The sequence below is a fragment of the Thamnophis sirtalis genome, unplaced genomic scaffold (assembly GCF_051295495.1).
Source record: "Thamnophis sirtalis isolate CommonGarterSnake01/CBP01778 unplaced genomic scaffold, rThaSir2_p1.2 scaffold_6, whole genome shotgun sequence".
NCBI lineage: Eukaryota > Metazoa > Chordata > Lepidosauria > Squamata > Natricidae > Thamnophis > Thamnophis sirtalis.
Genome location: NW_028261386.1, coordinates 122,918,167 through 122,931,314, shown reverse-complemented (window position 1 = coordinate 122,931,314; position 13,148 = coordinate 122,918,167). Strand labels below are relative to the sequence as shown.

Below are 13,148 nucleotides of genomic sequence, written 5' to 3'. Positions count from 1 at the left end.
TGTAAATTTTATTTGATGCTTGGACGGTGTTAATTTCAGCCCAAGTGAACTTAATAGGGGGGAGGCAAAAACTGGTTTCAGTGTTGGCAAGGTGGGGTAAGATCTTTTGCATTGTATGCTGCCTGTGTTTCAGACCCCAAGCAGATAAAGCATTTTCCAGTTTCTGCAATGAAACAAATGGCTTCGCGAGATCCTTAATGGGAGCCTCTGAAAATGATTAAAGATGCTCCATAGGCAGCGAGCCTCTTTTTAGCGCTGCGTGGACTGTGTATGGATGATTGCAGTAATAAGTGCTCACTCTACACTGCAGAGATTTGTATTTATGGCAGGTGCTCCGATGGCCCTAATTGATGTTAGTCTTGTAGAGTGTTTGACATTGCAGAATCCTTTGGCACAAGCTCAGGAGACAAGGACTAGAGGAGACAAGGGCTTCTGTACAGACTCACTTTGTGCTGATTCGGTTCTGGGTGTTTCCCCGCACCCTTGCGATTATGGTTTTGCTACAGTCTGAGGCTGGAATTCAGCAACCTGCTCAGAGCTGGTTCTGCTTATTAAGGCACTGTGAGCTGATGCTGCTATGTTTGCTGGTTTCCTTCAGTTTCTTCTCCATTCCTTGCATCCAGGGACAGGTAATCATGTGGTCCCTCTTGGATTGAAAGGCTGTGGGGATATCTGTAAAATATTATTGTCAATAACTTTTGAGTTTTGGAAAGGGATGGTCTTTGCAATGAAGTCAAAGCACTGTTTATTTTTATATGTGTGTGCGTGTGTATGTTTGTGTATATATACATATATATGAATCACCAAACCATTTTGTTCTTGAGGGTCCCTTTCATTCTGAATGTTCCGGATTTCTTTTATGTGCATTTTAAAAACAAAAATTGTTTGACTTTCAATGTGTTCTTCCAGCATAAATACTGGTGTGTATATGTATATGTGTACATAATTATAAAAATAACCTGCCTATAAATGCAATTCTGGATCAGTGCAAATGTTGATTATGTAGAGATATGATTTTGCATGTTAATGAAATTAGAAATTTCAGAAGTTTTGATGGCCAGGGATATAAAACAATTCGGATATTATTTTTAACAGATCTGTTTAGACAAAAGAGAGTTCAGGTATCCAGATTTTCTTGATTCATTGTGATTAGTAAATTTCATAGCTTTCATTCAAATATCAGTCTGCAGTCTGCAGTCTGCATATTCTAATGCAGTATACTTTTGCAAAATCTTTTTATGCAGCATGTTCAATTGATCTTGTTTCTATTTTGTATATGCTTTGTGGAGATATTAATATATTTGTTAGTTGGCCCTGTATGCAATAGTTTAAAGTCATGAAGATCGGGATGGATACCTGATCCTAGTCAAACCCACTTTAGTTAGTATAGTAAAAATGGTGAAGTAATAATATTTCTATATAGAAAATATAAAAGGATGAGGATTGAGAAATTAATCATATAACAGTGGTCAGTTATTTAGATATTATTTTTAAAGTATTAATTGTGTGCATCTTATTTGGACAAATGTCTGTCCTTAAAGGAATTCAGGTGCCTTGGGAGATATGACAGGTTTGAACTTTAATATTTACAGAATATTATCTGTAAATTTCATTTGGTTGCAGAAGATTATATGTGATTTTCTTTCCTGTTTAAATCAAAACTTAAAAAGCATATAGCACACACCTCTGTGCCAAGTAGGAGACTTTCATGTCAGACCAAGACAAGGATAAAGTCTCTTAGATTAAGGTCTGAACCAAATATTTTATAAAATGTCAATAATGTCAAATGTCAAAAGGCATCAATAACCCTATGGTAGAAGTTTAATGTGGACTGAACAGATAAAAGAAATACCTTATTCACTTACAGTGTGTATCTCAAGACTTTATCATTCTGGTGCTCTTTATTGTTATTGGTGCAATTTGACCCGTTCTGTTGTTGTTGTTTCCGATAAATTGGATCTGGTTTTACCAATAGATGCTTGTGTGGTGTTGCTCATGGTCCCTTGATGCTACTGCCAGGAAGCAGTGTTCAGGAGACCAAAGATTAAACTGGTAAGGTCTCCCCCTTCTGGTTAGTTAATATTAGTTAGCTAGTTGGACGGCAACACCGATTCACCTTAAGATGTCAAGAGTTAGCATGTTTGCTGCATAATAACTCTCGCTCTTACATATTCAAAAAGGAAAACAGACTAGATAATGATTCTGCAGAGTCGGCATCTAAAACTTTCAAGGGGACTGACTGATTTGTGTGTGCTTTTAAATGATGTGAATGGAAAGAAACGGGCCCAAGAGTTATCTGGAAAATTGAAAGTTCACTTGTCAAAGTCAGGTTTTTTTTCCGTCTTTCCCATCGCCCTCAGGTTACAGTTTTCTGCGTGCATTTTTATTTGATAAAACAGTTTTTCATCTGGGACTAATTTTAAAGAAGGGTTGCATCCTCCCTGCATGCGCTGTTTTAGTCTCCTGTAGCTCACGGTAATTTGCAGGAGGATGTTAAGGATAAATTTATGATCAACGTGTAGTTTTGAAATGACCTTTCTCTTTCTCCACATTGCAATGAATCATGCCTATGCACCGTATGAGACCTATCTCCTCTCCCATGTCTGGCCCTTTGGCCGCCCTATACTTCATTGACATTGCCTAACTTTGTCACCTCTCGCCATCCGAGGTGACCTTTGCCCTCTTCTTCCTCCCAAATGCTGACAAGGTGTGCTGGTTGAAGCAGTTGCAAGACTTCTAGAAGGCTGTTCAAAGGCGTATTATTCACCCTCCCCAAAAGCCTCATTCAGCTTCCCCAAAGCTTCACCTGGCCTCCCCAAGCCCTCACTCTAAAGCAGACGTAAAGAGAGATTTGGACATTAAGTGTGAAACCTACTGGGTCAGGCTGGACAGCCTCTTAGAGCCCCTTTACTTCTATATTAAAAGCCACATAGACAGAGTTGGAGCTTGCAAAAGAAACAGAAAGCCAGTGCCTAACCACAAGATGTCCCTATGTCAAAAGCCTATGTCAAAAGCCTATGTCAAAAGTCCAAGGTTCAATTAAAGTTCGTTAATGACACGTACTCCATAAACAAAAGGAGAAGTAAGACCCCATCTCCTTATAAGGCTTTCTCCTCAAGGTAACCACTAAGAAATGTGTTAAGTATTTCCGTGTTGCAATGCTTTTGAGAATGTATAAGAATGTGTGCTTCGATAATGAAGGTTATTCAGATTATTCAGGTTATTGCAATGCTAAGCCGTGGGCTAGCTTTCTGAACCTGGCTGCCAAATAAACTTTTCCTGTATCCTGAGAAGTCTAAAGCCTGTCAGTTTCTGCAACAACTCAGCCTTCCCAAAGCCTCATACATTACCTTTTTAAAGTCCATTCTAGTTCTTAAATCACTGTTTACTTATTCTACACTTGCAGTATATTAAATATTTAAATAAAGAGCATGACAATGAAATAGCAGTGTAATAGCAGCAGCAGCAGCAGCGATAATAATAATAATGTATGAAAAATGGTGAACTATATATTCTGTATTTCAGCCCTATAAAGTTCTTTTGTATTATTGTGATTATTGGAACATAGGTGGAGATAGAATGAAAGGATAGTGGCTTTTATTATATAATAAGTTCAAAACCTGGTATTGATTTATTTATTTAGAAAATTTACATAGCCGCTACTTGCTCATAGCAACTCTAGGTGGCCTACAAGCAGTAAAAACACAAGTATAGAAAAAATAAAAATAAAGAACATTAACTCCCATCCCAGTGACAACACACAAATGAGTCATTTGATGAGTTCCATCCCACTCCGGGTTCATCACACCTGCTGTCATTCATAGTGATGTGAAGATTGCACAGCCTGCATTAATTAACTACTGAAACAACAGTGCAAAACTTATGTCATACTTAATTAACAGTAATAGTGCATATCTACAAGTACCTGCACAGAACTATTAATTTATTTATAAAATCTGCACCCCCACAGCAATTGAGCAATATATAATAAGGCAAGATATTAAAAACCTCTAAGACATAATTAGAACGAAGCATTATATAATCATGAAATTCCTCAAGTTAAAAAAAGGGTACTTTTCTATTTGTTTAAATGGAACCACCTCCAGGTAAACGTGTATACAATTGCCACCATTTTTTAAAAAAACAAAAAGGAATTTCTGGATTTAGCAGAAACTTGTATATTGAATTTCTATTCTTAAGAGACTCAGTTGACTGTTGCAGTTAATTTATTTATTTTTATTGCTTAATACACTGACAGATCTATAATACTATAAGAGCCGAGGTGGCGCAGTGGGTAGAGTGCAGTACTGCAGGCCACTTCAGCTGACTGCTAGTTCAGCAGTTCAAATCTCACCGGCTCAGGGTTGACTCAGCCTTCCATCCTTCCGAGGTGGGTAAAATGAGGACCCAGATTGTGGGGGCGATATGCTGACTCTGTAAACTGCTTAGAGAGGGCTGAAAGCCCTATAAAGCGGTATATAAGTCTAACTGCTATTGTTATTGCTAATACTCTAGTCTTCATCGTAATCCTTTTTTCTTTCTACTTTTTACAACTACGCATCATCTGATCCAATTCATAGTCTAATATCTATTCAATTAAATAATTCGATATATATATCACACACAGTTTTGTTAGTGTCTTTTCATTACTTAGCAATACATATTAAATACTAATTATTATTGTCATTTCTGTTAGATGTTCTTCAGTTATCATTAGTAATTTGAAAGCCATATGAAGAATTATGGTGTTGTGGGATAAAAATTTATTATGTTTTTTTCATAATAATTATTCAAATCTTAATGTAGATTCAAGGTGCTAATTTATACCTTTCATTTTAGAATTAAATGCCCTTGAAGTAAGAACCAGTAAGAAGTACTTTTGAGCAGATAATTACAGGATTTGCTATGGAAATTAATACTGTTTAAATTGTGTTTAAATTAATGGGATAATTAATCATGGTTTTCTATGAGTTTAAAGAAATTATGTAGAACTAACTTCATCTTAGATCCAATACCCTATATATTTGCAGTACATGCATTTAGTGTGCCTTATAAAATATTAGTGCATTCATACAGATTTTCAAAATTTGGACGGTAAAATTCAAATAGCTTATATGTAATGTAAAGTGCCTAGTATTTTCATATTATGTACTTTACAATAAATTGCTCTGTATTTAAAAGGATCACTATATATTTAATGCTTTTCTTACAAAAATTTTACGTTATATTTCTGGACGTAGATGTAATTTATTCATTCGTATATTTTTCTTAATAAGAGAGAATATATATTTATTTCTGTTTATAATTCTTCCAGGTGACTTGGATTATTACTGGTTGGATCCTGCCACATGGCACACTAGAGATACATCCCCTATTAGCTCGGTAAGAAATCTCCCCCCCTCCTTACCCCATTGTTTTGTTAGTTTCAATTAAAGAATAACATTGTTTCATAGCCATTTTAAAGTCCATTGTTTTCAATGTAACCCATATAAGAAATATTTATAAACATTGGATCTTAGGGTGTTTTCCATCATTGGAGTAATGCATTCTGTTTATAGAAGTCTTCAAGCGAAGTTCATAATAGTGAAAGTGAAGGAAATAGTTTTAACTGATTCCAGATCCTCTTGAAGAATCCCACTTACTCAAGAGTAAGAATTGCAAGAAGAAGTTTATAGGATGCTGCTATTTATTGCAGCAAAGGGTCCATTGCCTGTAGTAAACATATATACAAAAGCAGAATGAAATACAGGTAGTCCTCAACTTACAACCACAATTGAGCCCAAAATGTATGTTGCTAAGCGAGAAATTTGTTATTTGTTGATGAGTTTTGCCCCAGTTTATGACTTTCCTTGTAACATTTGTTAGGTGAATCACTGTGTACAGTTTTTAAATTAGTAACAAGGATGTTAAGTGAATCTGGTTTTCTCACATTGACTTCGTTTGTCAGAAGATTGCAAGAGGGGATTGCATGACTCCGAGACACTACAATCATAAGTTTTCAAGCATCCAAATGTAAATCATTTGACCATGGGGATGCTGCAATGGTCATAAGTGTGAAAAATGATCATAAGTCACTTTTTTTAGTGCCATTGTAACTTTGAATGAAGAGCTGTTGTAAATTGAGAACTACTTGTATATTGGGGTAAACATCATAAAGGTGTGTCCCATATATTTCTCCAAGCCAAATTCAAATCCAAATTATGTACTATTTTCTATTAAGTTTTTCAATGGTAGGTAGGTAGATAGGTGGGTGGGCGGGTGGATGGTTGGATGGATATAGGATTAAGCCTTGTTTCTTCATAATTCCGTGACCCGTCTCGGGTCGACTAAACCGCGCCTGATTAAACCGCGTCGCTGACGTCATCAACAGGGCGACAACAGCCAGCGCGGAGAAAGAAGGGCGCTTTAAATAGTGCTTTGAAAGCAAGCCGATTCAACTTAAGGTAAGGGTTAGGTTTAGGGTTAGGTTTAGGGTTAGGTTAAGGGTTAGGGTTAGGTTTAGGGTTAGGTTAAGGGTTAGGGTTAGGGTTAGGGTTAGGGTTAGGTTAAGGGTTAGGATTAGGTTTTGGGTTAGGTTAAGGGTTAGGTTTAGGGTTAGGTTTAGGGTTAGGTTAAGGGTTAGGTTTAGGGTTAGGTTTAGGATTAGGTTTAGGGGGGTTAGGTTTAGGTTTAGGGGTTAATTTTAGGTTTAGGGTTTACAGCGTGCTTCTGTCTCCGCGCTATTGTCGCCCTGTGGATGACGTCAGCGACGTGGTTTAGTCAGGCGCGGTTTAGTTGAGCACGGTTTTGTGGTGGAACCCATAATTCAATGGTTCAGTTTTGTAAATTTCACTTCTTTCTGAGCCTGCTTTTATGTTACTAGAACAGTCCTGCTGGTACAGCAGATTTGACCTCTAATACCTTCTTTCTGCTCTCCAGAGATGGATTTAGAGGCAAACTCAGAAGAAGATCAATGAATGAACTTTTAAATGAACTTTTCATTTAACTGGTGAAATTTGACAGAAATTTAAGCTCAGTAACTGGTAACTTGCAAAGGTATAGACTTTCTGAGTTATGTTGTAATCCACAAAACATACTGAAAACTGGCAACCAAAAGATCTTTATAAAGTATTTTCATAATTAGAAAACAAACAACAATAAGAGAACACACTGGTTCAGAGGAAAAAGGACTGTGGGTAGGTTCATCCAAAGATTGAGCCTCAGGAAAAAAATACTATAAAAAGAATCAAACAAGACTTCCAGCTCCTGCAAATTAAATGTAACTGTGCTCTCTGGTTACTTACTGCACCTACTAGAAGATTTACACTCCACAATTCTGAAATGAGTTTAGATCCATTTCTTTCTGAGCCATGTGGAGATTCAATGAACAAAGCATTAAATAAATTTCTTCCCTGCTACTTAACCTGGTTGACGATGGAATGGTATTGTCTCCCATAAATTTCCTTACTAAAAACGAAAGGAATTGGGTTTCATTCAAGTCCGTGCATTTGTGTGTGTGTGTGCTGTACACTTTGCTGTAATAGGGATCTCTGGAATTTGTCTTGTTAAAGATGTCTTTTGTGAGCCTGAAATATACTTCGCTCTCTACATGGGGCTGCCCTTGAAGAGCACCCGGAGGCTTCAGCTGGTCCAGAATGCGGCTGCGCGGGTTATCATGGGGGCACCTAGGTGCTCCCATGTTACACCCCTTTTAGGCAGCCTGCACTGGTTGTCGGTTGTTTTCCGGGTGTGATTCAAGGTACTAATTATGACCTTTAAAGCACTCCATGGCTTAGGCCCAGGATACCTGCGAGACCACCTACTGCCACCGGTAGCCTCCCACCGTCCAGTGCGATCCCACAGAGTTGGCCTCCTCAGGGTGCCGTCGGCCAGACAGTGTCGGCTAGCGACCCCCAGGGGGGAGAGCCTTCTCTGTGGGAGCGCCTTCCCTCTGGAATGAGCTGCCCCCGGAGCTTCGTATAATCCCTGACCTCTGGTCCTTCCGATGCGCCCTAAAAAGTTGGCTTTCCCAGCAAGCCAGCCTGGCCTGAACAAAACAAAATACATTATTGATCATTGTTAATTTTAATTTGATTTTTTTTAAAAAAATGTTATTGTTAATTCTAATTGGGTTTGTTTGGAATATTCTATTTAATTTTTTAAAAAACTTTTGTATTATGTGTTTCTTTTAATGTTGTACGCTGCCCTGAGTCCTTGGGAGAAGGGCGGCATATAAATCTAATAAACCAAACCAAACCAAACCAAACTTATTAAGTTGCAAGTTGTTAAATATGATTTTCATTTTTTGGTTGTTAAACATAATGCAGTTTCTTTTAATTCTGGAGATAACAATCCACTTAAATAATGAGTGCAAGTAATAAGAATAGGTGATCACTATAAAAATAGAGATCCAAAATCTTTACCGGAAAAACAATTTCTCAAATTCATTTGTTTTCCTGTATTTGTATGCAATAGCATCCTGTAACTTGGCAACCATCTAAAGAGGGAGATCGGCTAATTGGGCGTGTTATTCTCAACAAAAGAACAACTATGCCAAAAGAATCAGGTGCAATACTGGGACTCAAAGTAAGTGCCTTCGAAACTATACTGTAAACTAATTTCCATGAATCTTTTGTAAGAAAACTGACCTTTGGTTGAAATTGAGACTTTTTCTAAAGCAAGGTTTTAAAGTATTCTATCATTCAAGTGCCACCTTGAGATTAAAAAGAAGAAGCAGAAGTTAAAGTTAAGCTTATTAATTTTTAAAGTTGAGTTCACACAATATGCATGGCTAAATTGTATTTTCCCAGTTTGTGGCTCTAGGTACAGTATTACCCAAACATTGAGGTTAAGTTATCGTACAATGCATTGTTCAGTTCCATGCAATTGGATTTGAATTGAACGGTACATTAGTTAATAATTGCTTAGCATTTGGGTTAAATATTAAATTGAAGCTGATACAAAAATGTGATCTTTTCTGGAGTTCTGCCTCTTCAGAGTACTTGGGGTAGATACAAATGTATTTATAATTCAGAGATAGCCTACAGTTAGGTTAGTAACCAATCAGGTTTTTTCCCCTCCATGAATTCCTAGTTTTTAGAAGTATATACATATATGTATAACTAAATTCCAGATTTCTTGTGATGTAGGAGGAATACTACATATACCCTACCAGGGGTATATCTTGCATTTTTAATAGCCAATCACACTGAATGCTTCATGCTTCTGATTGTTCATGGGCTGACTCAAGAACCAATGGTTTCTCTTTGCTGCCTTTCTAGATCCTTACCCAAGTGGTTTGAACTTTGACTCTAAGAAGAGTTGATAGAATGGGCTAAATTTCTGTATCAGTCATTAAATAATGTCCTTTAGGTCCTGCAAAGAACGGTAGGAAGTATGAATAATAATTAGCCTTATTCTGTACCATCCTGAAAAAAGAATATATCAATATAGGTATGTTTTACCTTTGGAGTCAACCATACTGCAGGTTAAAAACTTTAGGGAAATTAACTTTCTGTTGCTGTGTTCCTTAAACTTCGGCCCTGAAAAGCAATGGAACTCAATAGTGAAGAAGGTTCTTAGCAGTGGTGGGATTCAAATAATTTAACAACCGGTTCTCTGCCCTAATGAACAGCTGGGTAGTGTGGCTCAGTGGTCATGTGACTGGGTGGGTGTGGCCCACTCAATGTCACTCACGCCAATGGACACTTCGCCTTAGCTGTTACAATGTAATAAGGGTTAACGGGAGAGGCAGTTTCTGAAAGCAGGGCAATAAACATTAGGCTAGAAACAACACCAGAATGTTTCCTTGCTGCCTTCCTTACAGGATTAGCCCTGTAAAGTGGAAAAATCAAAATGAGATTTCTTCCAATAACCGATTCTCCGAATTGCTTAGGAAGTTAACAACCGGTTCTTCCAAATAGGTGCGAACTGGCTGAATCCCACCACTGGTTCTTAGGGCTAATGATTAAATTTAGGATTGTAATGTTCACTGGGCTTAGTTTTAATTCTTGCAAACATACTGCTCCATTTAGTTGGGTTCTTACCAGGGACCCAAACATACAACCTAACCGGAGAACTCACCAAATAACTCGATAGCTCATAGAACATGCAACTTTAATGCCCTGAGAAAATCAAAGGCTTAACAATTGTGAAAGATGAAATCACAGTCTAATTTGACATTGCAACATTCTTGCCTACATACATCCTACACTGGTAGACTATTGATTGAAGCTTTAAAGCATCAAATCTAGCCAAGAATATAAAACTGGAAAAAGCTAGAATCATGGGATTGATAGACCTTTGCCACACCATTTACTTTCAATTTGATAGATAGATACATAAACAAATTAGAAGATACTGTATGCAAACACCACAGCAGCAATCTCTGCAATCTCTCTTAAACAATCCCTAAATTTGGGAGCCGAGGTGGCGCAGTGGTTAGGGTGCAGTACTGTAGGCCACTTCAGCTGACTGTTATCTGCAGTTCAGCGGTTCTAATCTCACCGGCTCAAGGTTGACTCAGCCTTCCATCCTTCCGAGGTGGGTGAAATGAGGACCCAGACTGTGGGGGCGATATGCTGACTCTGTAAACCACTTAGAGAGGGCTGAAAGCCCTATGAAGCGGTATATAAGTCTAACTGCTATTGCTATTGCTAAATCCAATAACTACAAAAGGCACAACAGGAATTGTTTACAACATACCAAGTAAAGATTATTAAAGTCACTATCAGAAGATTAGCAGAATACATATGTGAACACCAGGAACCAGCCAGAAGACATGATATAAATTATTTAATTTCATGACACATAGACAAATTGAACCATAAATTCAATTGGAAAACTCTTAAGTATTTTACATCAAGCCAAATAAAAAAATGCAGGAAAATTCATAATAGTTTGCTGTTCTTATACATCAACTATTAGCAGACACGGAGAGACTATCCTAGTATACAACTATTTTAAAAAGAAAGCAAAGGCCCAGAGCATATTCTCCTTCCCTCCCTATCACATATCCAACAATCTATATGCATATCAGTGGGAACCAGTGAGAATCAAAACAATAGAAAGGAACATTCTTAAGATGAAACAGTGCAGCCAAATCAAGTGGGTAGGCCAATCAGAAACAGGCACACATACAACTTTAAGTAAGATAGGTCAGGCAAGCTGTCATACATAAAAAGCCAGGAAACTCCCCTACTGTGAACATGCTTCCTGTTGATCACGGGTGTCAAACTGGTGGCCCGTGGACCAAATGCATACGCGCAGGCCACACCCACCAACCCACCCTGGCTCCGCAGAGGCAAAAAATGTCACGATACATCATGATACGTTACGTGATGCGATCAAGTTTGACACCCGTGATTTCGATGGTTTCCCAGCTTATCAGCTGCAACTCTGGGCAATAAACATAAGGTTAAAAACCAACAGAAACATTACCTGTTTTGGTAATTAAATGTTTGCAACAAATAAACCATTTTCCCAGATTGACGAATTGAAGTAAAACAGGTAAGCTCCACTTCTTCAAGAAGACGTGCTTTTCAATTATGCAACAGTAAGGATGATCAAGCTGATTTTTTTTTTGCAAGTTTAAATAGTCACATGACTATGGATCTCTTAAAAAATCATATGAAGTATCAACTTTGCAGAAGCAATTATTTCCCTCTGAAAGACGCAAGGTTTCTGTGGTTATGTAGATAAAAGGCATTGAACTGAATGTAGATTCCCATTTTAGTTAAAATGCAGTTTGGAATTCTGAAAGGTGGCATATATGTATTTTCAGGTTGTAGGAGGAAAAATGACCGATTTTGGACGACTTGGTGCCTTCATTACCAAAGTAAAGAAAGGTAGCTTGGCTGATGTGGTGGGACACCTAAGAGCAGGTATCTCAGTTATGGGAATGATTTTGTCTTAATATTCTCAAAATCTATATAATGCTACTGTCATGTACTACATTTGCAGTTTCAGTGTATTGTTCCCTCTGTAAATATTTCAACCTAATGGGCTCAAGGTAAAGGTTATCTATTTCAGCTGAACTTAGTTATTTTTGGTTAAAATATATGTTTATTGGATGGACTCTTGGAAATATTCTATACCCAAAGTAAAATTTGCATATGCTAAAACTATTTTTATAATATATAAAGTTACTATGTCTCTCAAAAGTATACAGATCTCAGTTATATCTGAAAGAATGGTATAAAGAACTGAAAAAAACCCTATCTAATCTAAATATTGATAAGACTCCAGTTTATGTGAACAAAACAAAACCTTAATTCTAATTCTAATTTCCATAAACTTCATATGAAAAAAACATGCACGAGACTCTTTGTATGTATATATGTGTGTGTGTGTGTGTGTGTGTGTGTGTGTGTATATATATATATATATATATATATATATATATATATATATATATATATATATATATATATATATATATATGTTTTTATTTGTGCTGATAAATAAATAAAGGAAGACTAGTATAGATCTATTTCAAGCTATTTAGCTCTCATCAGCTAGCCATATCCTTACTGGGATTCGAACCTGTGCTCTATTGCCTCCCAGGCAGGGAGTTAACCATTTGAGCTACAGAGAACGACTCCTTTTATCAGCCAGCCAGGGTGGGAGGTATATACTTAAAGTCACAACCCCTGGTATGCCCAAGTGTTGGAGGAAGGTCACACTTCCACTCTCTGTCATTAGGCTCGTCACAAGAGTCCATCCAGACAGAAACCCAATATTTTTACTGTTGCCTTTGTTATATTTGTGTTTTTATTTGTGCTGATAAATAAATAAAGGAAGACTAGTATAGATCTATTTCAAGCTATTTAGCTCTCATCAGCTAGCCATATCCTTACTGGGATTCGAACCTGTGCTCTATTGCCTCCCAGGCAGGGAGTTAACCATTTGAGCTACAGAGAACGACTCCTTTTATCAGCCAGCCAGGGTGGGAGGTATATACTTAAAGTCACAACCCCTGGTATGCCCAAGTGTTGGAGGAAGGTCACACTTCCACTCTCTGTCATTAGGCTCGTCACAAGAGTCCATCCAGACAGAAACCCAATATTTTTACTGTTGCCTTTGTTATATTTGTGTTTTTATTTGTGCTGATAAATAAATAAAGGAAGACTAGTATAGATCTATTTCAAGCTATTTAGCTCTCATCAGCT

The 13,148-nt window shown here is 37.3% G+C and overlaps 1 protein-coding gene across 31 annotated transcripts in view; it reads left to right on the top strand.

Moving 5' to 3' along the window:
- RIMS1 (regulating synaptic membrane exocytosis 1) overlaps positions 1-13,148 on the top strand; it is a 324,358-nt gene that overhangs the window by 192,599 nt on the left and 118,611 nt on the right. For 24 of the 31 annotated variants that reach the window (XM_087718871.1, XM_087718872.1, XM_087718869.1 and 21 more), the window contains 3 exons: positions 5,315-5,382; positions 8,455-8,565; positions 11,762-11,861. In XM_087718871.1, coding sequence (XP_087574997.1) covers positions 5,315-5,382; positions 8,455-8,565; positions 11,762-11,861 — 279 coding nt within the window. Of the gene's footprint in view, positions 1-457; positions 630-5,314; positions 5,383-8,454; positions 8,566-11,761; positions 11,862-13,148 lie in introns of those variants that run through there. The other 7 variants (XM_087718895.1, XM_087718894.1, XM_087718898.1 and 4 more) reach the window with 5 other exon arrangements.